Genomic DNA, 25092 nt, shown 5'->3' on the forward strand with positions numbered 1-25092 from the left:
CATTAGTTGGAGTTAAAAAGCAAGTTTCTGTGGCAGTTGAGGTGTGCCTTACCTCATCACCTCGCCTGGTTGGGGCGAGACTCTTCCTGGATCATTTAGCCTCCACATCAGACTCCAGCTTTGGGTGCAGGCAGCTCTGCTTGGGCTCCTTGGGTACCTCTAATGCCTCTGCCCCCGCACTGGCTTTAGGCAGGGAACTCACCGAGTCATTGGGCTAAGTCACACACCTGGGGATGGGGTGGGGACGCTCCGTTTGCCTTCAGGCATAATGCTCTGTTCGCCTGAAGTCAGCCTGAACAGACGAGCTCCGTGCCGTCTAGTTCGTCACTGGAATGAACTGCCAGATGTGGAAACCCTAAGCCGGCTTACCCCATCTGCTGTCAGAGGCCTGGCAAGGATACTCCATGACACAGGGAGCCACTCATATGGACGTATCATGCCTTAAATGTTTCCTGTTTCACACGCATATATTTTTAAATTTTTTTTAGTTGTTTGAGATCAATAATGACTCTCTGGAATATGCCAAAGTGAGTGAGCGTTTTAAAGCTTCCATGAAAAATTTCAAGATTGAAAAGATAAGGAAGATCCGGAACGCAAAGCTCTTGAAGGCTTTTGAAAGGTTGGTGGCCACATTATCAGGTTTCTTGACATAAAGTTTGAAAGGATTAGTGAAGATCTATCTTTTAAGATTTATATTCACTGGTTCATTTTAGTAGTCAACAGTTTCTTCAATCTCTAGTTGTGTTTTCATTGTGTCCACTCAAGCTTCTCTCTTTCAGCTTTAGCTTTACAATTAAATGCTTTCATGTGTCTATCATTTAAAAGTTTTCATATATTTATTTTTTACAGCTGTTGCCTTAATGTTAGTAGCTCCATTCTGAAAGCTAGCAGAATAAAATTTTAAGATGATTAGACTTTAGTTGGGATTAATGTTATTTACTGGAGTGGATGAGGAATGTTCCTGGTACTAAGTCTCACATTTCCTCTATTAGGAAGAAAAAGGAGATGAACAGAGACGAGCTAATCCTATTTTGTGCAATGAGACGCACCCATGTAGAGTCTATCTGTGCGAATAATTTTGACTGGGTCTTACATGGAATTCGTGACACCAAATATGGAAAAGGTTTGTATGGGATAGAGAAGCCGAACTAGTAGAACCATCACTCAGGCTCTACACATGCTCCTATTATGAGGTATATGTAATTATTTTGTGTTAACCAGGACATCCAGGCTTTTACAGTCATGTAGAGAAAATAAGCTCATGTTAACCTGAAATGTCCAAATTAGAGTGGGAAATTGCTGTGGGACTTGATTACTGCACCTTAGCCCTGCTTCCCTCCTGTCTTTTGTGTTTTGCGGGAAGGGCAGGGCCAGGAAACCAAGGCATTTCATACATCTTGCAAGGTACTCCCCCTTGTTGATGACTTTGTCTACCATTGCTATTCAGTTCCAGCCATGGCTCTTCCTGACCTATGCACATCCTATTGCCACTGCTAGGTTCTAATCAAAGATGGGAGATGAGGCCTCTCCCATCTCAGGCCACACTGGTGGTTACACAAAATCTTTTCAGTGCTTTCTTTTTGTTCCTAAATTCCTTCATGCAACTCAAAAACCAAAAGCCCAAAACCCAACCAAACAAAAACCAAGGAATCACTCATCTTTTTTTCTTTCTTTAAAAAAGTTGTTTTTGGCTGCGTTGGGTCTTCGTTGCTGCGCGTGGGCTTTCTCTAGTTGCAGCGAGCGGGGGCTACTCTTTGTTGTGGTGCGTGGGCTTCTCATTGTGGTGGCTTCTCTTGTTACGGAGCACGGGCTGTAGGCGCGCGGGCTTCAGTGGTGGCAGCATGTGGGCTCAGTAGTTGTGGCTCGCAGGCCTACTTGCTCCGCGGCATGTGGGATCTTCCTGGACCAGGGATCGAACCCGTGTCACCTGCACTGGCAGGCAGATTCTTAACCATTGCGCCACCAGGCAAGTCCAAGAATCACTCATCTTAAGGGAACAAGTAATAGTTTATCACATTTTCAAAGGGGGCTCAACTCATATACCTAAGATTAAATTCAATGCCCCTCCCAAAAAAGCAAGAAGCCAATCAGTCAGTGAACAAATATTTTTGAGTGCCTTCTATGTGCTACATGCTGGGGACACAGTGGTGAACAAGTTAGACATGCTCCCACCCCCCCCACCATTATTTCACATAATTTAATGATTGCAAATGTTCAGCTGCTGTAGATGAAAAGAACAGGCCCTGTGGACACCTGATCTGGTTGGAGAGGTATTCCTAAGAACAGGTGGGGTTCACCAGCCTCAAAGAGTCAGGAATAATTGGTCCAAGACATGGCCACGCAATAGACTTGACCCCAGGGCATGGGAAGCTAATGAAGGGTTTTAAGCTGGGGAATGACTAGATGAGCATTTCTTAAGTTTAAACACATCACTAAAACCTACCGAGAAATGTTTGGAGAAAGCGGAGTAAACATCTTGAGTGAAATATAACATGTGTGACATTTAAACCCCATCAGTGGGCTTCCCTGGTGGCGCAGTGGTTGAGAATCTGCCTGCCAATGCAGGGGACACGGGTTCGAGCCCTGGTCTGGGAAGATCCCACATGCCGCGGAGCAACTAGGCCCGTGAGCCACAACTACTGAGCCTGCGCGTCTGGAGCCTGTGCTCTGCAACAAGAGAGGCCGCGATAGTGAGAGGCCCGCACACCGCGATGAAGAGTGGCCCCCACTTGCCGCAACTAGAGAAAGCCCTCGCACAGAAACGAAGACCCAATGCAGCCATAAATAAATAAATTAAATAAATAAAAATTTAAAAAAATAAAAAAAATAAACCCCATCAGTTTCTCATGAGTCTCTTATGTCAGAAGTCAAACAAATATTTCTCCTACAAAATGGAAATACGGTATGTATATATATATATATATACACACATGTTCCCAGGTCTTGGCCATAACTGGCTCTGATAGTGACATTCTTGGATGCTTAGTCTGTTTCTCCTCTTTTATGAACAGAAGAGTGCTGAAACGCTCTGAAATGTATTTGGATGGCTTGACAGTGTTACTCACTGGCTGTCATTCTTCCTTTAATTTGGTGAAAGGGGAGAGTTGTTCATGGCCAAGTATACGCCTTTGTGTAGCATGGACGCAAGAGGCGAGGATGGCGCCTGCAGTTCTCACGGATGTGCAGGGCGTCCCTCAAGGAACTTTTCCCCATGCCACCCTCCCTTGTGAAGGTCAGGGAGGGATCCTGTTCCTTGACCTGTCTCCTGTTACATGGAATTAGGAAGTGTTTTTGTTCTGTTTGTGTTTATTTTTAATGTTGGCTTTCCAGTCCTGTCTCCCATGATGCTGTTAATACGGTCTAGATAGACTGGTATGAACCACTGGGTCCATAATCTTAAAAAGATCAGGCAGTTATCTTAAAAGAGGCCAAGGGGCAGATCTCAAAGAGATGGCTACTCTCTGAGGGGAAAAAAAAGAACCCCTGTTGTACGCGTGAAACCCCTCTGGATAGGCTGTTGTCTGTGTAATTTATACATGACTGTGTAAGAGGTGGTAAGACATGCCTGGAAGGATAAAAGGGCTCTGGGTTACATCTTGATAAACTGGAGTTGGAAACCAGGCATGTAACAGGACGTAGAGGAGAAGAGTGGAAGGCAGGTGAGTAAGTGAGTTCCTACAGGCTGGAAGGTGGCCCAGAACTGATCAGACTGGATTGAGAAGAACTGCAGCAGTTAGGTGAAAGCCACCCACCTTAACAGCAGAGGAGATTATAAAAACTCAGATTTGGATAAAAAGCAGAAGCAAAGTGAAATTAGAAAAAGAAGCACTTGTTTGGGGGGCGGCTAAGCAAGGAAGGACCTGTCCTGGTACCAACTGGATTCAAGACACTAGACGGGACATGTATAAGGTCAGGGAACATGTTTAGGATCCAGGGTGCAAGATTCTGCAACCCAGGTACCTCAAGATGCCAAATAGTTAGAAAGAAGGAAACAAAAATGTCAAGATAATCTGAGTGTCTATATAGAAAACTCCAAAGAGTCTCCAGGGCATTGGAATGTTGGTGTTCTACCAGGGAGTGCGACACACGCATTCCTCTGCTCCTGGACTCCCCTGTCATCTCTGACTTTTAGCCACTGACCACCCTCTGGGCCCAGACCCAAGGTCCCTGAAAGACTGAGTCAGAGCCAAGTTGGCCCTTTTTGACTCTCAACCAAGAGAGGGTTCCTTCTCCTGGTCTTATTCAGAGTTCTTTCTAGTTAACAAAGTCTGCCATTTTTTGCAATGTATTTCTAGATCCTATTTTGGTAATCAAAAGCTGACCATAATTCTTTCTCCTTATATATTCCTTCCAAGATTCTAATTCTCTTTGAGGCAAAGTATGTGTCTGGCTAAATGAAGGATAGTTGTGTATAAAGAATCGGAGGCAAAAAAGCATAATATTTTTGACAGTATTATCCCATTACATCAGTTATACTGAATGCATGAAAAAATGAATCAAAGTAGACTCTAGAAAATCAGCACATTGTGAAGTCTTAAGTGTGATCTCTAGGACAAACAAAAGCTAGCTAGGCAAAAAAAAAAAAAAAAAAAAAAAAAAAGTCGAGAGAAGAGTGTTTATGAAGATGAGAGATTGACAAAGGCCAGGGAGGCTGTGGACAGCACAGCACACCTAAGGTGTGGTGAGAGTGACGAAAGATGAGGTTGTGGCCGTAGGTTGGGGTCAGATCCTGAAAGACCTTGCAAGCCATGCTAAAGGGATGATGGATTTTATCCTGAGGACAACTGCAAACCACCAATGGCTTTAGGAAAGAAATGACATGTCTCTGGCTACAGTGTGAAGAGAGGATGGGCAGGACCAGGATTGCAGGTGGAGAGAACAATTAGGAGGTTGTCTCAGGAGTCCCGGCCAGCAGTGAGGTTGGCCTACAACCACGCAGTGGCAGGAGTGGGGAAGAGGATGTTGGGTTTCAAAGGATCTGTTCCTTGAAAGGGGTATTTGCAACAAGACGGAGTCCAGGTCTTAGGAGAGTGGGCTAAAAGGTTGGGTCTTTGGTTTGGATCATTTAAGCATATGTAGATTCCAGATTATATAAGCATCATTTAAAAACAACCAATGCTGTGCTCGCTTCAGCAGCACATATAGTAAAATTGGAACGATACAGAGAAGATGAGCATGGCGCCTGCTCAAGGATGACATGCAAATTCGTGAAGCATTCCATAAAAAAAGAAAAGAAAAAAAAAAAGGAGAAAAAAAAAACTGATGCTTTCTTTCAGTTATTTAGGGTGATGGTTACTCTTTTCTCAATGGAGAATGATAAAAATATCCTCTAAAGATCTATAAGGCCTGTATAAAGAGTCATTTTTCATTCAGTTGTCATTGATAAACAAAAATAATCATATTAGCGCTCAGACTTTCTTAGAAGATAGAAAAAATTTAATTGAACAACTGTAAAAAAAAAACTCAGTGCCATTAAGACATATGTACAGCTACCCCTGAATGTCGAAAATATGTTTTATGGTTAATTCCAATTGCTTTAAGTCAAATCTGTTTTTACCAGTAATTCCATACTATTTACTTTACACCTTTTACATGCATAACTAGAATTCACTTATCTGTAAACGTTAGCCTTCTGGAATGTCACTCAGGGTCTGAAAGAGTGAACAACTGTGTATAAGTAGCCCACGTTGTCATAAAATTCCTGTACCAAAGATCATGTATGTTTATCCTTGGGAGCTCCTCAGAATCCATTTAGTCTTATGCCAATAACTGTTTTTTTTCTCAGCCCAGCAAGTGTGTGGAGTGGGAATAAAGAGATACTAGAGGCAGGCAGCAAGAAGAAAGTTAATAGCTTTTAAGTGGAGAAGGAGGAAAAATGATCTGCAAGGCACAAACACAATTTTTTTTCTCATGATGGAGTCATTAGTATAGGAGAACACAGCTCTATCCACCTTAGTAACTCAACAGGGCATCCCTCTGTTATAACACCATATGTCAGAATTAATATCTGCATCTGAGGTATTAGTAAAATAAAGGGTAAAATGAGTTTGTTCTATTTTTTGAAAATCAGAGAGGTGTGTATGCTTTAGAAAGATTTCATTCCAAAACAGCTTGAATTGTTTAGAAGTTCTAGAAATTGACATACGAGGAATTGCTCTTTGTAGACACTTAAGAAATGAAGTATGACTGTCCTGTGATGAAAAGAGATGGGTAGTGCATACAGAATATGCAGTGGGGGTCCATCACAGTGAGAAATAATACAAATAAAGAGGGCATAGCCTCTAGTCCTAGTCTGCTTGCGGAGGCTATAACAGAGCAGTACAGAATGCAGCTGAAGGAGCATCTTTGGCACAGAGAGGAGTGGGTGGCACAAGAGAAATATGGTGGGTTGACTTTTGTTTGTATCCCTGGTCATTTTCCAAGTACCTATTGGCTCACTTCATAAGACTAAAAAGATCTTGAGGGACCTACTAGTTCTTGAATTTAAGCTTGTTTTGGTCACACATCAGTAAGAAAAAGACAGTACAACAGGAAAAAAAAAAAGATGAAAAAGCAGTTCAGAGAAAAAAAAGATGAAAAAGCAGTTCATATATTGGCATATATGAAATATGCCAATAAGCATATGAAAAGATGCTCAGTATACTAGTATTCAGAAAATGCATATTAAAATCAGATCTTTTTGCCCAGTATTATTGACAAAAATTAAAAGGATAGATAATATCCAATGTTGGCAAGGGTGTGGAGAAACATGATTTTATTATCGGTGGTAACATTTTTAGATCACTTGTAGAGGGCAATTTGTGATATCAAACTTTAATATGCTCGTATCCTATGACTCAGCCACTATAGTTTTGCAGTCTGTTCTACAGAAATATTTATATGCATTCTCAAAGATATATTTACTAGGATATTTTAGCATTTATTTAGAAGTGTTACTGGTAATAGACAAAAAAAAGTGAAACCAACCTACATTTTCATCAGTTAATTTCAGGAGTAATTAAATTAAATTATGATGCATTCTTACAGTGGAATCCTATACAGCCATTAAAAAGAATGAGTTGGGGTTAGATGTACTGACATAGCAAGATTTCTTGGACCAAAGTGGGAAAAAAAGTTGTAGAACAGTTCATATAGCATGATCCCATTTAGGAACAAATAAACATAAAACGTATCAGAGTTTATGTACATATATGTATGTAAATACATAGAAACAAGTGTGAGAGTATTCCCACCAGGCCATTAACTGTGTTTGGGAAGGAGAGTGGGACTGTAAATGGTAGGGCAGTATAGCCAGACTTTTATTTTTTAATTCTAAATATAGCTGAACATCATTTACCCAGAATGGCCTGTATCTGACTTATTCAGGATAAGCAATATTTCTGGAATTCAGACATCTTAATTATGAAAAAAAAAATCAATAATAACACCAAGCAAAATAAAAGAAAAATGTATTAAACATGTGTCATCGTAAATACAGCAAATTCATTTTACTTATTAATTTTTGCATAGAAGATCAGAATTTGCAATATATACTCCTTTCCTTTAAAGGGCAGAAAAACATTGGGCAATAGTAAAAATAAAAACAGGAAATTTTAATTTGTCAGGAAATGGTTGTTGGTCTTCTGAGTTTGGAAACATCAGTGATTATCAGAGGTTGTTTTAGAATTGAGGACGATGGATCAACTGTCTGACGAGCTCTGCCAGGGTCAATTGTTTGCTCGTGCTACATCTCGTCTCCCTTTCCCGTTTTCCAGAACCTTCCCATAGTAGTAAATGACTTTTCCTCCTTAGAACGTACACAATATAAAATGGCCTCTGTTGGAGTATCTTTGGTTTATCAGTTACAATTCAACTTGCCTTGCATGAATTGGGCCACTGTGATATCAGCAGTTGCTCATTGTATCCGTTGGCTTAACACCATACCTGTGAATCCTGCAGGGTAGCAAATGTTTCTGTTATTTCAGTAGGGTTATACACTCTATTCAAGTTTACTTGCATAATGAACTTTTTTTTTTTAAGTACAAAGGAAAGTTATAAGTCTCAGTAAGGTATTGCTGACATATGCTTGGTCAATGCCTATCATGTGATTATGTGTAAATAATCTTATAAGCTATATACCTTCTTTTATAATAATTCTTAAGCTTTTTCTTTTTCTGATTGTTTCTAGGAAATTACTTCACAAGAGATGCCATCAATTCCCATAAAAATTGCCTGTGTGATCCCAAAAACATCGTTATGTTTGTAGCCCGAGTCCTGGTTGGAGATTTTATTGAAGGACATATGGCTTACGTGAGCCCTCCTCTGCAGTATGACAGCTGTGTGGATACAAGGTTGAATCCCTCTGTTTTTGTCATCTTTCAGAAAGATCAGATTTACCCAGAATATGTGATTGAATATACCGAAACAGACAAAGCCTGCGTGATTAGTTAGAAATGATGGTTACAGCGTCATAAAGCATGCCATAACCATTCTGTTCACTTATAGAACCAGACTGCCCCAGATAATAGTTAAACTTACATTTCCTCTCCTATAAATGCCTTTGATCAGTGGTTCCCAAACTTTACTGCACATTTGAATCATCTGGGAAGCTCTAAAAAATTCCACTGTCCAGATTTCACCCCACTCCAACTAAATCACTTTTTCTGGGGATGAGAGCCAGGAAGAGGATTGAAATGTGTCATAAAGTTTGGGAATCACTGCCTTAGATGTAACTGGTAAAGACTCACTTCTAAAACTTATGTAATTGCAGCAAACTTTCTCTCCCAACTACTCTTTTAGTTTATTGCATGACATGGTTTCGTTTTGGTTAAATTGAAAGAAAATTAATTTGGGAAATTTGAGAGAAATCTAAAAATGCCTATTGAAATAAGAACATAAGACAGTACAAGCAAATCTTGGATGGAAGATTGTGAAAAGTTGGGGGAAAATTCTTAGGGATACACTGGGGGAAAAATGTAAGGGCAATTTAAATGCTAGCACAGACATAACTGCAGTACTATACCTTTTCTTTGTGGTGAAACTGATTTGGGGGCATGCATTTCTTTATCTCTACGTTTATTTAGGGCACTCCATCCAGGTTGACTCTTTCTGAAATTCAATTAAAAAAGCTGCTAAGTGGGGCTCAGAGAGAAGCAACCAACTGGAGTTAACTGCCCATTTGGGCTCTATGAAATTATGGCAAAGTAGACGTTTATATTCTAACTAATATGATTACAGAGAAGGCTTTTTTCAGGTCAGACTTTCATGAAGTGTTGGTTGGTATTTTGGGGGGACTGAGCTGCGGTAACCAGATTCACACAAGCACGACTGAGAAATCTGAGTGCTGTTGTAGTCGTTCACTGTGGCAGTTGAGGCTCATCAAGAAATTAGGAGCAGGACCATCTGCTGAAGGATGGGCCCCTAAGGAGGTGAGATGAGTTTCCTAGTGAGACAGAATCAGAACGAAGAGAACAATGCCCCAAACAAGGCTCGCACCTGCTAGGGGCTTCTTTTTCTAAATATGACGGATTGTGTAGAATTGCAGCACAATCAGTTTTTAGAGCAGCTGAGGTGCCTGGACCAAGAGTTCCCTTTCTTATTATGAATCAGCGTTTTCCTTCCAGTTTTCCTTTTCAACATTGCATACGAGTCGCCAACATTTCCTGTTATAGTTCCTTCCAGCGGGTATGTTATAAAAATTAATTAGCATTAGAGTTGATTTTATATTAGATTTTAGATCAGTGCAGAGATCTCTACAGCTCCTTGGCTTTAAAGGGCTCCAACAGTAACAAATGTATAAGATATGTTTTAGGGTAGGGTTATTTTTCGAGACGCTTGCTAAAAGTATTTTCATTCACTTATTTTTTTCATGGTAGCTTCTGTTTTGGAGTTTTCACTTCCTGATCTTGACCCTCACATTGTAGAGATGCTATTTATCCAACTCTATCCGACTGCCCATTGGACATCTCTAGTTGGATCTTTCACAGGCATCTCTAATTCAGCACGTCCAAAATGGAGCTCTCCATCTGCCTCTCTCAAACAAATCAGTTTTTCCCCCCAGAAAAACATCTGCTCAAGCAGAAATCCAGAAGTCATCCTTTCTTTCCCTCCCCCTGCACATCTAAGCAGTTCCCATGTTTTCCTTTTTAAATATCTCTTTGTCGCCTTTTAAGTTGTTCTTTGCTTAGCAGCAAGAATTTAAAATTTTTTACTTTCAAAACACGAATCTGATCATGCCTTTAGAATAAAGTTCAAAATCATCATCATGGCTCCACATGCTCTCTCCCTTCCCTGTCCTCTCATTTATTTTCTTTCACGGTCACCCTGGCTTTCTTTCAGTTCTTCGGTGCCCCTTTTAACCTAGCTCGGTGGTTCTCACCCAGCACTCTTGCCTTTTTTTTTTTTTTTTTTAATGACAATTACTTTGTAACATCCTCTTCATTATCTTCAAAAATGCAATTCAGTGGTAATATACTCTACCTATACACAATTTTAGAAGGAAATTAAAAATTAAATAAAATTAATATCAACATAAAAGGGAATGAAAGGTACATAACTTGGGCACGACTATACTACAAGACCTCATTAAGTAGTCAGACGTTTACATCTACTTATAAAGAATAAATTTGAACTTAAAAGAAGGTAGGAGATCAGAAGCTATTCTGCATAAGAAGTATGGGAAAATAAAAAAGCAGGGATACGAGTGGACATTGGAATAAAAACTAGTGATACAGTAACTTATTTGCATATGATAATACTTATTTCTATAAGAGAAAGAACGAAACCACCTTAACTGAAATGAAGATACCATGCAAGGAAATCTAGGGACTTCCCTGGTGGTCCAGTGGTTAGGACTCCGTGCTTCCAATGCAGGGGGCAGTAGTTCGATCTCTGGTTTGGGAGCTAAGATCCCACATGCTGTGTGGTGCAGCCAAAAAAATTAAAAAATTAAAAGTTAAAAAAAATAAAAAATAAAATAAAATAAACTTAAAAAAAAGAGAAAATCTACAGATTGTCGAAATGGAGAAAATGAGGAAATAACTATATTCTTGCAGGTGAGCTGTAGGTCATACATGAATGTCTAGTGAGACATTCAAAATTCGTATAGCATGCAGAGTAATTACTTATTGTGAGGAGTTGTCCAATGTATTGCAATATATTCAGCATACTTGGCTCTCACATACTAAATGCCAGTAGCGCCCTCTCCCCCACTGCCATTACGGTGGCAACCACAAACCCTATCAGATCTATTCACCTTTTTCAGAGCAGACAGTTTGTAACATCCCCTTTGCTGTCCTGAGATGATGATTCAGATACTACAATCTACATGAATTTCTTAAGAAATCAATTTACTGCCCTAACTATTATAATGGAGAAACAGAAGGAAAGAAGTTTGTAATAAAGATAAAATGAATATCAATGTGTAAATGCTCCAGCATGACCACGCTATACGACATCATGAAATAGATATCTACTTCTACTTATAGTGAATAGGTTTGGATTTAAGAGTCGATCAGAGGCTATTTCCTGTAAAGAAGTACAGGAGAATGAAAGATTATTGGTATGGGTGACACCAGAATGAAAACCAGTATTAGGGTAAGTCATAACAGACTATATACCTTCTCTGTATGTGGTAAGGGAAAGAGCGAAGTTACGTTAATTGAAATAAGGATAATAGGACAAGACAAATTACAGATTGTCTAAGAGGAAAAAAGGAATTATATTCTCTCAGGCGAGCTGTAGGTCCTACATAAATGTCCAGCAGGACATTAGAAAGTCGTATAGGGTACCGAATAATTCTTTGTGTGGGACTAACCCATACACTGCGGGGCATCTGTTTTCCCTAGCTACATCCACTCAATGCCAGTAAAAGTCCGCAATTATTGTGAAGCCAACAATCCATCAGTTTCCAAAATACCACAGTGAGAACCACTCACTTAGTTAACACCTAGCATCTTTAGATTAGCTTACTAACCTCCATAAGGAGTCCTTCTATAGATTAAACTGGATGCTTGCCTCCCGGATCTCTGGTTTTTAAAACACTTTGCGGCTTGCTTTGTTCATTTTAAGCATCTATCCACCCTGGAGTTGTCTGCTTTCCGCATTAGAATGTAAGCTCCATGAGGGCTGAGTCAACCTGTCTTGTTCACTGTGCCACCCCAGATACCTAGCTGACTGCTTGATATGCTGATACATTGGATAAATTTTGTTGAATAAAGTAAGCTCAACTTCTTATAATTCAGTAGTTGTATTTCTTCTTGTTCTTCTCCAAGCTCCATTTGAGATTATCTAATAAAAGGAAATAAATATTAATTTTGGCTCTGCTGCTTTTATTTGCTCTATTTCCAGGTATCTCCAAAAAGATAATCAATTGCAGACACCAGTGTATTCAATGGGGGATAGAGGATGTGTGTTGCCCCTTCCAGCTTCATCATTCCAGGACTCAATGACCAAGGAGCCTTTAGCACACTGCCAGGGGAAGGTGGGGTGGCTGTGAGCAGAAGCCTGCAGTTGGTTGCACATCTTTTGTCTAGGGGCTGAGACAGGGAGACGCTGGAAACTGCTGACACACCTTAGGGGTGGGAACAGGGCCAGGCTGAGGCACAAAAGTTAAAAAAATGTAAATGATCTTCAGCAGAATTGTCCTATCAGTCACTCCTTCAAAAGCCCTTCTTCACTCTTTCTTTCTTTTCTTTTTTTTAATAAATTTACTTATTTATTTATATTTATTTTTGGCTGCGTTGGGTCTTCGTTGCTGCACGCGGGCTTTCTCTAGTTGTGGCGAGTGGGGGCTATTCTTCGTTGTGGTGCGCGGGCTTCTCATTGCGGTGGCTTCTCTTGTTGCGGAGCATGGGCTCTAGGCACGCGGGCTTCAGTAGTTGTGGCTCGCGGGATCTGGAGTGCAGGCTCAGTAGTTGTGGCGCACGGGCTTAGTTGCTCCGCGGCATGTGGGATCCTCCCAGACCAGGGCTCAAACCCATGTCCCCTGCCTTGGCAGGCGGATTCTTAACCACTGCGCCACCAGGGAAGTCCCCACTCATTCGTTTTTAATCATAAAGCTTTGGATGGAGAGGGAAAACCTTTATATGGCAACATAGATATGATTAAAGTGAAGGTAAAATTTGCCATTTGATACGGACTTCAATGTAAATAAAACAATATATAGCCAACCCATTGCTGTCAAAAACACCTACATTCAAATATACAAAGTGGCATCAAACCAAGCATGAGCAGATGTTTGAGTTTTTCCACTTAGTTATTTGTTCCGTTTGTTTATTTACTTTGCCATAGCAGGCTCTCAATTTTTCAGAAATGTTTGATGTTGCTACTCCCCAAGGTTCTGTCCTCCCATCTCTGTTCTTCACTTTATTTGTGCTGAGTGACCTTATCAACTCTCACAGCTCCAAGTACTAGTACTCTGATGTCACTCAAATCAATAGTCTCTTCCATCTTTCTTAAGCTCTTGTAAATACAACTGCCCACGGAGCATCTTCTCTTGGATTGTCCACTGCAAACAACACAATCAAAATTGAGATGATAGGGCTTCCCTGGTGGTGCAGTGGTTGAGAATCTGCCTGCCAATGCAGGGGACACGGGTTCGAGCCCTGGTCTGGGAGGATCCCACATGCCGCGGAGCGGCTGGGCCCGTGAGCCACAACTACTGAGCCTGCGTGTCTGGAGCCTGTGCTCCACAACAAGAGAGGCCGCGATAGTGAGAGGCCCGCGCACCGCGATGAAGAGTGGCCCCCGCTCACCGCAGCTGGAGAGAGCCCTCGCGCAGAAAAGAAGACCCAACACAGCCATAAATAAATAAATTAATTAATTTAAAAAAAAAATTGAGATGATAATCCCTCAACTCCTGTTTCTCTTCTGTTATTCCTTATCCTGTCTTGGTTTTCTAGAAATCCATTCTTATTACTGCCAGGGATCTTTCTAAAACACCTATCCTACATTAGAAGTGTTAAGGAAAGTTACAGTTACTTTTGTTAATTATGCAAATAGTGTTAGGATTATGTAGGAAAATTTACCATTTTTAAAAGTCATGCCTACTGAAGTATCTAGGATTGAATTATCTAGAAATTGAAATCGAAAATTACAAATTCTCAGCCAAAACAATCAGGCAAATAAAATAGGACAAAGTGTTAAGATTTTATAACTCGAGGAAATAGATATATATATGGGTGCTTATTCCACTGTCTTATAATTTCCTGCTTGAAAAATTGTCTACTACAAAATTTTTTTAAAAACAAAAACAAAATAAAAAAACCTGTCCTACAATATAGCCTGGCACCGTTTTTAAGTGTTGGGGATACAGCAAGGAATAAGACACACAAAATTCCTGCTTTCACACATTTGAATTCTACAAATATATCAATAAGTAAGAAGAAAAACATGAGTGATAAGTTCCATGCAGAGACCGGGATGCTACGTTAGGAAAGGCCTTGCTAAAGAGAAGACATTTAAGCTCAGAGTTGAGTGAGAAAAAGGAGACATCTAGAAGGCAGTGTGGGGGACCATTCTAGGCGGAGGGATCACTGTCACTTGCCAGCGGAAATTCCTTCAGTAGCTTCCCAAAGTCTTCCATAAGTCCAAATTTCTTAAGACGGCAGAGAAGGTCTTCTGGCATCTGGAAGCTAAAGTGGCCTTCCTCTTTGGCTTCTTTATGCGACATTAACTCATTTAATCCTCACAACCGCCCTGTTAAGACAGCAATTCGGCTAGTTGAGTTCCTCAATTATGTTTTATTCATCTTTATACTCTGTTGCTGCATTAGCGGTTGGCTCAAAAAATGGTCATTAAATCAGCATGGTGTTGGGCAAAAAGATAGCTCCTTAATAAATGTACAGGTCTAAACAGGTGCTGTCCAACAGAAATATAAAGTGAGCCATTTTACATTTTCTCATAGCTACATTAGAAGTAAAAGAAACATGAAATTATAATAACGTTTTATTTAAATATTATGAGTTTAACATCATGAATATGAAGTTTACACTCTCTGCATTCTAAAGCTTCCAAATCCGGTGTGTGTGTATTTCACACTTGCAGCACATCCCAACTCGCACTGGTCACATTTCAAGTGCTCAACTGTGGCTAGTAGCTACGTCCTGAGGTCTTCCTCGCCCAGCTACCTAACGCCGTCCAGGTAGGCACCTTCTACCACATTCCCTGTTTCATCTTCTTTGTAGCCCTTACCAGTATCTCAAATCCCCCCCGACTATACAAGCCCCTCCAGGCGAGGACTTAACCTTGAAGGGTGCCTGGCGCAGAGCAGGCGCTCAATCAAGTCTGTCCCCGCCCGATCCGTGCCCAGGATGGACCCAGGCCCGGGGGCCCGCCTCTCTGCGCCGCGGCCCGCGGGCGGCCGCCCCTCGCCCGCCCTCCCCCCGGCCCGCCCCGGGAACGGGGTTTGTAGTCGTGGACGTGACTGGGAGGAGTCTGCCCGCCTCGGATTTCCGCACAGGGAGCCGGGCCGCGACCATGGCGGAGCCCACGGTGTGCTCGTTCCTCACCAAGGTGCTGTGCGCCCACGGCGGCCGCATGTTCCTGCAGGATCTGCGCGGCCACGTGGAGCTCTCGGAGGCCCGGCTGCGGGACGTGCTGCGCCAGGCCGGGCCCGACCGCTTCCTGCTGCAGGAGGTGGAGGTGCGGGAGGACCCGTGGGACGCCGAGGCCGAGGTGGCGGCCGGCGAGGGCGGCACGGGTGGCGGCGGCGGCCCCTCGGCCTGGCGGGTGGTGGCTGTGTCCTCCGCGCGCCTCTGCGCTCGCTACCAGCGCGGCGAGTGCCAGGCCTGCGACCAGCTGCACCTCTGCCGCCGCCACATGATGGGCAAGTGCCCGAACCGCGACTGCTGGTGAGGCTGCGGGCGGGTCGGGGCGGCGGGCGGGACGCGGCGGTCAGGGCGCACGGGCCGCGGGCCTGGCCTGGCCAGCCGGAAGCGGGACCCAGCTAAGAAGTAAGAAAAGGGGTCGTTGGTCCGGGCCGGACGCCCGCCTCCGGAAGGGCGGAAGGAAAGCCCCGGGAAGGGGCCCCTCCGGGTCCTTCGCGGGGAGGCCTTCCCGCGCTCCCAGCTGCGGAATGAGGCGGAAGATCGTCTGGACTTGGACCTCTCAACCACCTCTCTCCGCCTCCCCCCGCCCCAGATTGCAGCTTCTGCCCTTCCCCCCCCCCCCCCCCCCGAGATCCTCCACAGCACGGCCGGGATAAATCAGGTTGGGACTTTTGCGTTCATTTCCACCAGTGGCCCTTTGGGGGCCATTTGCGGACCCCATGAGATTCATGGATCCTTTATCCAGAGATCGGCCCTTACCACTTGAGCACAGACTTTTACAGACGCGAGTCTGTGCTCTCTAGGTTTAGAAAGAGAGATTTAGTTAGACGTCCCCCCCCCCCCCCGCCACCGCCCAGGAAACTGAGGGCTGGATGATTTGGAAGAGGTCGTTTGAGGCGGCCTCCTAACTCCAGTCTTCCTCGGTTTCCTCTAGCCCCCCGAAAGCGGGGTGGGGGGAGGAGGCATGCATTCTTTTTAAGGTTGGTGGATGGTGGGGTGCGCAGCCTTTTGGGGTGGAGAAGGCCCAGTGCGGTCCTCTGCAGAACCCACCCACGGGCACCCTCTGTCAAGGAAGGTGACTGGAGGAGGGGGTCCCTTTGGCCTTAAAGCATCCTCATTCAGAATTAAATGGCTCTGGGAGGGGAGTTGCATCATCCCAGATTTTTTTTTTTTAATAAATTTATTTATTTAATTTTTTGGCTGCATTGGGTCTTCGCTGCTGCATGCGGGCTTTCTCTAGCTGCAGTGAGCTGGGGCTACTCCCTGTTGCGGGGCGCAGGCTTCTCATTGTGGTGGCTTCTCTTGTTACAGAGCACAGGCTCTAGGCGCGCGGGCTTTAGCAGTTGTGGCTAGCGGGCTCCAGAGCGCAGGCTCAGCAGTTGTGGCGCACGGGCCCAGCCGCTCCGCGGCATGTGGGATCCTCCCGGACCAGGGCTCGAACCCGTGTCCCCTGCATTGGCAGGCAGACTCCCAACCACTGCGCCACCTGGGAAGGCATCCCGGCTTTTTTATTATCAGAGCTTATTAGACTGTAGTATCCATGGGTTCATGGAAAATTGTGTAACTTCACCTGCAAGTTGAAAGTGACCCTAGGGAAGGAATTTGACAGTCTGGCCCCTTCTTCATCTGGGCCTCTGATCCAGACCTTTGTGTTCTAGGTCTACCTGCACCCTTTCTCATGATATCCACATACCTGTCAACATCCAAGTCCTGAAAAACCAGGGACTGTTTGGTCTCAATGAGGCCCAGCTTCGGATCCTTCTTTTACAGAATGACCCCTGCCTTTTACCAGAGGTGAGTCACTAAGGAGTCACCCTCATATTATCTGCACCTTGAAAAAAGTCAGGGGAGACAGAAAGATGTTGGGTCAAGCAACTATTGAAGAGAAATACAAAGAACATATAAAAGAAAAAAAAAAAAAGTCAGGGGAGAACATCAACAATCTGCTTACAGAGGACAGCCTGAGGGGAAGGGGGGTGGGTATGATACAGTGCTGGCCTTTCTGCAGTCTATAATTTTATTGGGCTTTGATACACAAGAAGTATGGTATAGAAATAATAATAATGGCTACTGGTTTTTTGAGCTCTTACTGAATGCTGAGTAATTCATATACCTTAGCTGATTAATAGCCTATGAGTGAGGTATGCCTGTCCCCATTTTACAGGTGAGGCAACTGAGGCTGATTAAATAACTTGCCCACATAGAAAATGGCTCGATTAAATAACTTGCCCACGTAGAAAATGGCAGATTTGAATTTAGTTTTGTCTGATTATGAAGCCTGTGTTCTGTGAATTACCTGTTTATACTTTTGCTGACTTTTATATACAGGCGTTTGTCTTTTCCTGTTAATTCATAGGATGTCTTTAACGATACAGATCCCTTTTTTGGTCACATTTGTTAAAAATATCCCCCCCCCATTTACTTTTTGGGGGCTTTAGATATTAATTTGAATTGCTTTGGAACTACATTATGTTGTTCCAAAGGTACCCATTATAACTGCTATAATGGCAGAATTAGCACGTTTGTATCTGTTTAGCTATACACAAAGAATTTTTTAAACAGAAGGGTTGGAATCCCCAAAGAAAGTATTACGAGAGATCTTGGCAGGAAGGGAGAGGAGGATGCGGCAGCTATAGGGGGCGGGGGGGCGGTCTGTTTTGTCTCAGAGCGAAGGGACAGTGCAACTTCTGTTTACCTTTAGTGTTTCTGAAATTTTTTGACTTATAGAAGCTTAACATTTGTATTGTTAAACTTACTGCATTTTTTTCTTTATGGCTTCTACCCGAGTACCCTGGGTCCAGCCTCATCTTGTCATATTAGACTACGTCAGTGTTCTGTGAGCAGCTGATGGGTTGGCTGCATTTAAGACAGGAGCCTGCCTTCGGTCTAATCATCTGGAACTGGAGGTGCGTGGCACGTGGCACAAAACACGGCCACTTAGACAGCAGGGACCGTGGACAAGCACAGTGGATGAGGCAGGAGTGGTACCTCACATCTCGTGTGTGTGAAAATGCCTGGTGATTCCTTTCTGCCACACTCCTAAAGATTCAGTATGTAATATAGGTACAGTACACATAAAAAATCAATAAGAGGCAAGTATTGTGATATTGTGATTTATAATAAGAAATATATATTTGGTCTTTGTCTCTGCCCCTGCCACAGAGTTCCTAAAACCCTTGGAATTTCCTAAATTTTTTTTTGTAACTTTTTATTTTATATTGGAGTATAGTTGATTAACAATGTAGTGATAGTTTCAGGTGTACAGCAGAGTGATTCAATTATACATATACATGTATCTATTTTTTTTCAAATTCTTTTCCCATTTAGGTTGTTATATAATATTGAACAGAGTTTCCTGTGCTCTACAGTAGGACCTTGTTGGTTATCCATTGTACTTTTTTAAAAAATTAATTAATTTATTTATTAATTGTTGGCTGTGTTGGGTCTTCGTTGCTGTGCACAGGCTTTCTCTAGTTGTGGTGAGCGGGGGCTACTCTTTGTTGTGGTGCGCGGGCTTCTCACTGAAGTGGCTTCTCCTGTTGCGGAGCACAGGCTCTAGGTGCACGGGCTTCAGTAGTTGCAGCGCCTGGGCTCAATATTTGTGGCACGCGGGCTTCAGTAGTTGTGGCACACAGGCTTAGTTGCTCTGTGGCATGTGGGATCTTCTCGGACCAGGGCTCGAACCCATGTCCCCTGTGTTGGCAGGCAGATTCTTAACCACTGCACCACCAGGGAAGTCCCTGGTTATCCATTTTAAATATAGCGGTGTGTACATGTCAAACGTGAGAGCGATAAAAAGTGACTTTTGTTATGTTCATGTGGTGACTTTTGGAGAGCCTCTAGGTAACCTAGGGATGGGAGCTGGTTTCCCTCAGAACCAATCATGTAATTAGAAGGTTGGAACTTTCAGTCTCACTCCCACCTCCTGGGAGGGAAAAGGGCCTAGAGATTGAGTTCAATTACTAATGGCCCGTGATTTAAACAATCGTGCCCATGTGATGAAGCCTCCATAAAAAACCCAAAACGATGGCTTTGGAGAGCTTCCAGGTTGGTCAACATGTGGAGGTGCTGGGAGAGTGGCGCCCAGATAAAGCGTGGAAGCTCCACACCCTTTCCCACATACCTTGCCCTATGCATCTCTTCCATCCAACTATTCCTGAGTTATATATCCTTTTATAATAAACTGGGCATAGAGACTCGTACCATCATATCTTAAAATATAAACTACTTTCATTAAACAGTGTGATACTGGTTCCAGAATGTACAGGAGATCAAAGAAAACAGATCCTAGACCTAGCCCCCAAGTCAGAATAATCTATTGCTTCAAGATTTGCTAGAGCTGAGCAATAAGACCATATGAGCTTAATGCTGTCTTGTAGAAGCCTTAACTTATACTCATTTTGTGAGTTTTTTTACATTTTTATTTTAATGCTTTTATTTTTCAAAAAACTGTTCTGGCTTCCTGTTTCTTCTTTTTTTCATTAATTGATTCTCACTTCTTTCCTTTTTTAGATGAGCTTTGGAATCATTCAAATTCCTAAAACTATTTTATAGGAATTCTTTGGGGGAGGTAGGAGTTGCACTAAAATTATGGGTTCATTTTAGAAAATTGGCATCACAATCATAGGTAGCATACCATTTTTTGGCTTACTGATTGAAGTATAATTGATGTGCAATATTATGTTGGTTTCATATGTATGATGTTTAAATACATATGGAATGATCACCATGGTAAGTCTAATAACCATCTGTCTCCATACAAAGTTATTACAGTGTTATTGACCATATTCTTTATGCTGTATATTATATATCCCCATGACTTAAAAAAAATTTTTTTATTGGAGTATAGTTGATTTACAATGTTGTGTTAGTTTCTGCTGTACAGCAAAGTGAATCAGTTTTACATACACATATATCCACTCTTCTTTAGATTCTTTTCCCATGTAGGTCATTACAGAGTATTGAGTAGAGTTCCCTGTGCTATGCAGTAGGTCCTTATTAGTTATGTTTTATATATAGTAGTGTGTATATGTCAATCCCAATCTCCCAATTTATCCCTCCCCCTTCTTTCCCCTCTGGTAACTGTAAGTTGTTTTTTTTTTACATCTGTGACTCTATTTCTGTTTTGTAAATAAGTTCATTTGTATCATATATTTAGATTCCACATATAAGCAGTATCATATGATATCTTTGTCTTACTTCACTCAGTATGACAATCTCTGGGTCCATCCGTGTTGCTGCAGATGGCATTATTTCATTCTTTTTTTTTATGGCTGAGTAATACTGCATTGCATGTATGTACCACATCTTCTTTATCCATTCCTCTGTCAGTGTACATTTAGGTTGCTTCCATGTCCTGGCTATTGTAAATAGTGCTGCAATGAACATTGGGGTGCATGTATCTTTTCGAATTATGGTTTTCTCTGGATATATGCCTAGGAGTGGGATTGCTGGATCATATGGTAGCTCTAGTTTTAGTGTCCATACTGTTCCCCATAATGATTGTACCAATTTACATTCCAACCAACAGTGTAGGAGGGTTCCCTTTTCTCCACACCCTCTCCAGCATTTATTGTTTGTAGATTTTTGGATGATGGCCATTCTGACAGGTATGAGGTGATACTTCATTGTAGTTTTCATTTGCATTCCTCTAATCATTAGTGATGTTGAGCATCTTTTCATGTGTCTCTTGGACATGTCTCATGTGTCTCTCTTCTTTGGAGAAATGTCTATTTAGATCTTCTGCCCATTTTTTGATTTGGTTTTTTGTTTTTTTGATATTGAGCTACATGAGATATTTGTATATTTTGGAGATTAATCCCTTGTTGGTTGATCCCATGACTTATTTTATTATTTTTTTATTTTCTGATAATTTTTATTGAAGTATAATTATTTATAATATTATATTGGTTTCAGGTATATAACATAGTGATTCAATATTTTCATACATTATGAAAAAATCACTACAATGAATCTCGCATGACTTATTTTATAACTGGAATTTTGTACCTCTTAATTCCCTTCAATTATTTCACCCATCCTCCACCCACCTCCCTTCTGGCAACCATTCATTTGTTCTCTGATACCATTTTGTTTTAAACCAGATCATTTGTGTCCACTAGAATTTTCCCACACTTTAGGTTTGACTAATTTTGTTCCTCTAATATCATTTAACATGTTCCTCTATCCCCTGTATTTACTGTAAATTGATAGATCTGGACCTTTGATTGGATTTAGGCTTGATTTTGTAGCAAGAATTTTTTGTATATTTGGTATACTGTTAGGGTGACTAACGGTCCCTGTTTGCCTGGGACTGGGGGGTTTCCAGCCATGTCAGACTTTCATGCTAATACCTGGAAAGTTGTATTTCCTATTGCATCATCTCAGGAGGTACACAATGTCTGGTCCCAATGCAAATATTAATAGTGCTCCCTGAAAAATGCCCTAGTTTGGATGATAAATTGTCTGTTCACGCTTCCAGGTTGGTTTCCCTGGAAGCAGAGCCTGACATAGTGTTTTAGGTGCATGCGATATATGGAAGGAGGGATCCTTGGGGAAAATCTGTAAAGTAGAAAAGAGGGAAGGGAGAGCTACAAGCAAGGTGAAGTCTGGCCTTGACTTGATTCATGCCGGGGCTCTAGAGCAAAAATTACATTGAAGAATGGTTCTAGCCTTGAGGCAAGGGGGCCAGCCTTTTGTACCTGCATAGAAGTCACTCATTGGCTACAGGCTCTGGGAGAGGAGGGCGGGCCAACTGAGAGTCAAGGTCAGAGAGGGGCAGCTGAACATTAGTAACAGCTAGGGGAGATGTGGGTGGAGGAACTATTATATACCCATCTGCCTTTCACCCATGATGATTTTAACAGCCACTGATGATCAGAAGTTGCCATTTAGAGAAGCTGTCCTTTATTGGCTTAAGAGATACAGTGAAAATGAATGTCCTAAGTGTTGCTTCACTTCCCTACCAGGTCTGTTTGCTCTACAACAAAGGTGAAGCCCTGTATGGTTACTGCAACCTCAAGGATAAATGCAACAAGTTTCACGTGTGCAAGTCCTTTGTCAGGGGAGAGTGCAGGCTGCCGAAGTGCAAGCGGTCCCATCAGCTAATTCACGCTACATCCCTGCAGCTGCTGCAGGACCAAGGACTGAATATTCCAAGTGTCGTTAATTTTCAGATAATTGCTACCTACAAGCACATGAAGCTGCACAAGATGCTTGAAAATAAAGGTGAGACTCTCAGAGGTAGACAAAACACTATCAACAGTGTAGCGCTGAGCTGAAAGTGAGTCTGGGGAGAAAGCACTTCCTAGTTTAATTGCTGCTCTGTCCTTGGGGAAGCTTCATCCGTCAACATTCTATGATATCGAATTGTGATTCTAAGCAAAGGAGGGAAGGGATGGAGTTTATTTTCAGCGCTGCCAGCTAATAGCCTCTGCCCAAGTGTTTGAACAGTGTAGCTCCTCGGTAAGTTGGGGGTCAGGAAGTAGGAAGAACAGTCTTAACCGCTTTGGTAGGAGAAAAGAGGGAGGTGCGCTAGTGACTAGAATCTAGGTAAGGATAATGTAGGGATGGGTTTCTTTTATTAAATTGAGTTAAAGTTTTTTCTTAAATTTTTAGGAAATTTTAACCACATTACAGAAGAATTTGGAAAATAGAGTAAAAATAAAAATCACATATGACTCCACTCACTCTAATCCAGAGTAATTGGTACTATTTAATTACAGGCCCTTCAGTCCTGTTACTAGAAAACACTAGTCTAGTGGTGGTCAAAGTCTGCATTAGTTTAGGATCTTTCATTTTCACGTTCTACAACATCATAAATATCTTCTCATATTGCCACATAGTCTGTCCTTTTTTAAGGTCTATAAAGTGTGGCTTGGTCTTAAATTACAATGCGAGAGTACTTACTCCATTAGATTTGCTTATAGCTGAAAATGAGTTTCAGTGGATGGTGGGCTTTGGAGAATTGCTGATAGGAGAACCAGATCATCAGAGTCCCTAAGCTTTAATATGGAATTTTCTTGTGTTGGGATGGTAGTGGCCAACTATGAGTGGTGGTTTGAAGGTAGGGAGGGCTCTGCAAGTACCAGTGTCAGAGGCTGTGTAGGTGTGTCCCTAAATGGCAGCAGGGACGTTCTACCCTGTACTGTGGGTAGGGCCTGTTATTCTCTTCATCTGGTCTTGTTTAGTGGGTCTCTTCTAGCTATGGAATGTGACTTTCTGCTTGCTGTTAAGATATGTAAATATATATGTATATTTTACTCCAGACGACACGAACTCTCCAAATACAAAGTGTTGGGAGTTTTATCGGTGATCTGATTAGCTGGGCTGATGCTCCCAACGTAGAATGAAATTTAGAGTGATAAAGGGCTATGTCAGGAAACCTCATCTCTTTCTTCTTCTTTTTAGATAATTCAGCTTCTTCTGCTGAGCATTCCCAGGGCCTTGAGAAACGAGGAGTACATGTAGCTAGGGCTGCAGAGGCCGGTCCTCTGGTCTCTGGCCCTGCTGAGTCAGCCAAGAAGCCATGTGCAGGTAAACCTTAGAGGACGTCGGTGAAATAAGAAGAACGTTGTCCAATTGGAAGGTCTGAAAACAAAGCTTCTGTTGAGATTTAATTTGTAACCATTCATTCATTTAATCGTTTATTAATAATAGCCATAATGATACCTACCTCACAGGTTGTGGTGAGAATTAAAGAAGATGCAAAAGGAGAAAATGCCAGATTGGGAGGATAATATTGGGGGTGGGTGGTTGAGGATGAGGTTAGACATCGAACAGGCAAAGGGAGAGTAAAACCTGAGAGTAGATGAGGTCAGTCCTGGGCAAATCCTGCGGTTCCTGAGAGCTTTCCCTGGGCTGGCCGGCCAGAGCTCTTAAAGAGGCAGGCTCCTGCTGACTTGTTCTGGGACCCAGCCAAGTGCTTTTCTGTATGCCCATATACATAGTTTACGTTGTGGTATTCAGGGACTACATACACTTTATGCTCTTTTTTTTTTTTTTTTTTTGCTTAATATTCTATAAACATCTCTCCATATTTGTTCACATTTATCATGCATAATCATTTTCATGCACAGAGACACTAATATATCATTGTTTGCTTAACTAGTTCCATTATTCTGGGATATTTTGATTCTTTCTAACAAATTTTGAATATAACTCTTTTCTTAAAATCCACACAATATTAAATTTTTATGTTATTCTTTACTTTTGCTTCACTTATAGTTGCTGAATGATACTCTTGATTTTCATTTCTTTAAAAATACATGCGGGGCTTCCCTGGTGGCGCAGTGGTTGAGAGTCTGCCTGCTAATGCAGGGGACACGGGTTCGAGCCCTGGCCTGGGAAGATCCCACATGCCGCAGAGCGGCTGGGCCCGTGAGCCACAACTGCTGAGCCTGCGCGTCTGGAGCCTGTGCTCCGCAATGAGAGAGGCCGCGACGGTGAGAGGCCCGCGCATCGCGATGAAGAGTGGCCCCCGCTTGCCACAACTGGAGAAAGCCCTCGCACAGAAACGAAGACCCAACACAGCCAAAATCAATCAATCAATCAATCAATCAAACAT

At 42.3% G+C, this 25092-nt stretch overlaps 2 protein-coding genes and 1 non-coding gene across 3 annotated transcripts in view; all 3 read left to right on the plus strand.

Moving 5' to 3' along the window:
• The window catches only part of ZC3HAV1 (zinc finger CCCH-type containing, antiviral 1), a 61832-nt gene extending 49547 nt beyond the window's left edge, over positions 1 to 12285 (plus strand). The window contains exons 11-13 of the mRNA XM_007177077.2: positions 489 to 619; positions 993 to 1123; positions 8168 to 12285. Coding sequence (XP_007177139.2) covers positions 489 to 619; positions 993 to 1123; positions 8168 to 8430 — 525 coding nt within the window. The 3' untranslated portion in view covers positions 8431 to 12285. The remainder of the gene's footprint in view (positions 1 to 488; positions 620 to 992; positions 1124 to 8167) is intronic.
• On the plus strand, positions 5121 to 5227 carry LOC114237055 (U6 spliceosomal RNA). Its single transcript, XR_003622852.1, has one exon. It is a non-coding gene; the product is annotated as a U6 spliceosomal RNA (small nuclear RNA).
• A 3064-nt stretch (positions 12286 to 15349) lies between the features above and the next one.
• Positions 15350 to 24827, plus strand: ZC3HAV1L (zinc finger CCCH-type containing, antiviral 1 like). The gene is made up of 4 exons (XM_057550588.1): positions 15350 to 15830; positions 17186 to 17321; positions 22496 to 22754; positions 23937 to 24827. The coding sequence occupies exons 1-4, from the start codon at positions 15457 to 15459 to the stop codon at positions 24071 to 24073; spliced, it is 906 nt and encodes a 301-aa protein (XP_057406571.1). The 5' UTR covers positions 15350 to 15456; the 3' UTR covers positions 24074 to 24827.
• The last annotated feature ends 265 nt before the right edge of the window (positions 24828 to 25092 follow it).

The sequence above is a fragment of the Balaenoptera acutorostrata genome, chromosome 7 (genome assembly GCF_949987535.1).
Source record: "Balaenoptera acutorostrata chromosome 7, mBalAcu1.1, whole genome shotgun sequence".
Lineage (NCBI taxonomy): Eukaryota > Metazoa > Chordata > Mammalia > Artiodactyla > Balaenopteridae > Balaenoptera > Balaenoptera acutorostrata.

Excerpts from the sequence above, each read along its gene's own strand:
- ZC3HAV1L (XM_057550588.1), top strand. The coding sequence starts at position 15,457 with ATGGCGGAGCCCACGGTGTGCTCGTTCCTCACCAAGGTGCTGTGCGCC. Across the intron at positions 15,831-17,185 it reads TGCCCGAACCGCGACTGCTG|GTCTACCTGCACCCTTTCTC; the intron begins GTGAGGCTGCGG and ends TTTGTGTTCTAG. Across the intron at positions 17,322-22,495 it reads ACCCCTGCCTTTTACCAGAG|GTCTGTTTGCTCTACAACAA; the intron begins GTGAGTCACTAA and ends CTTCCCTACCAG.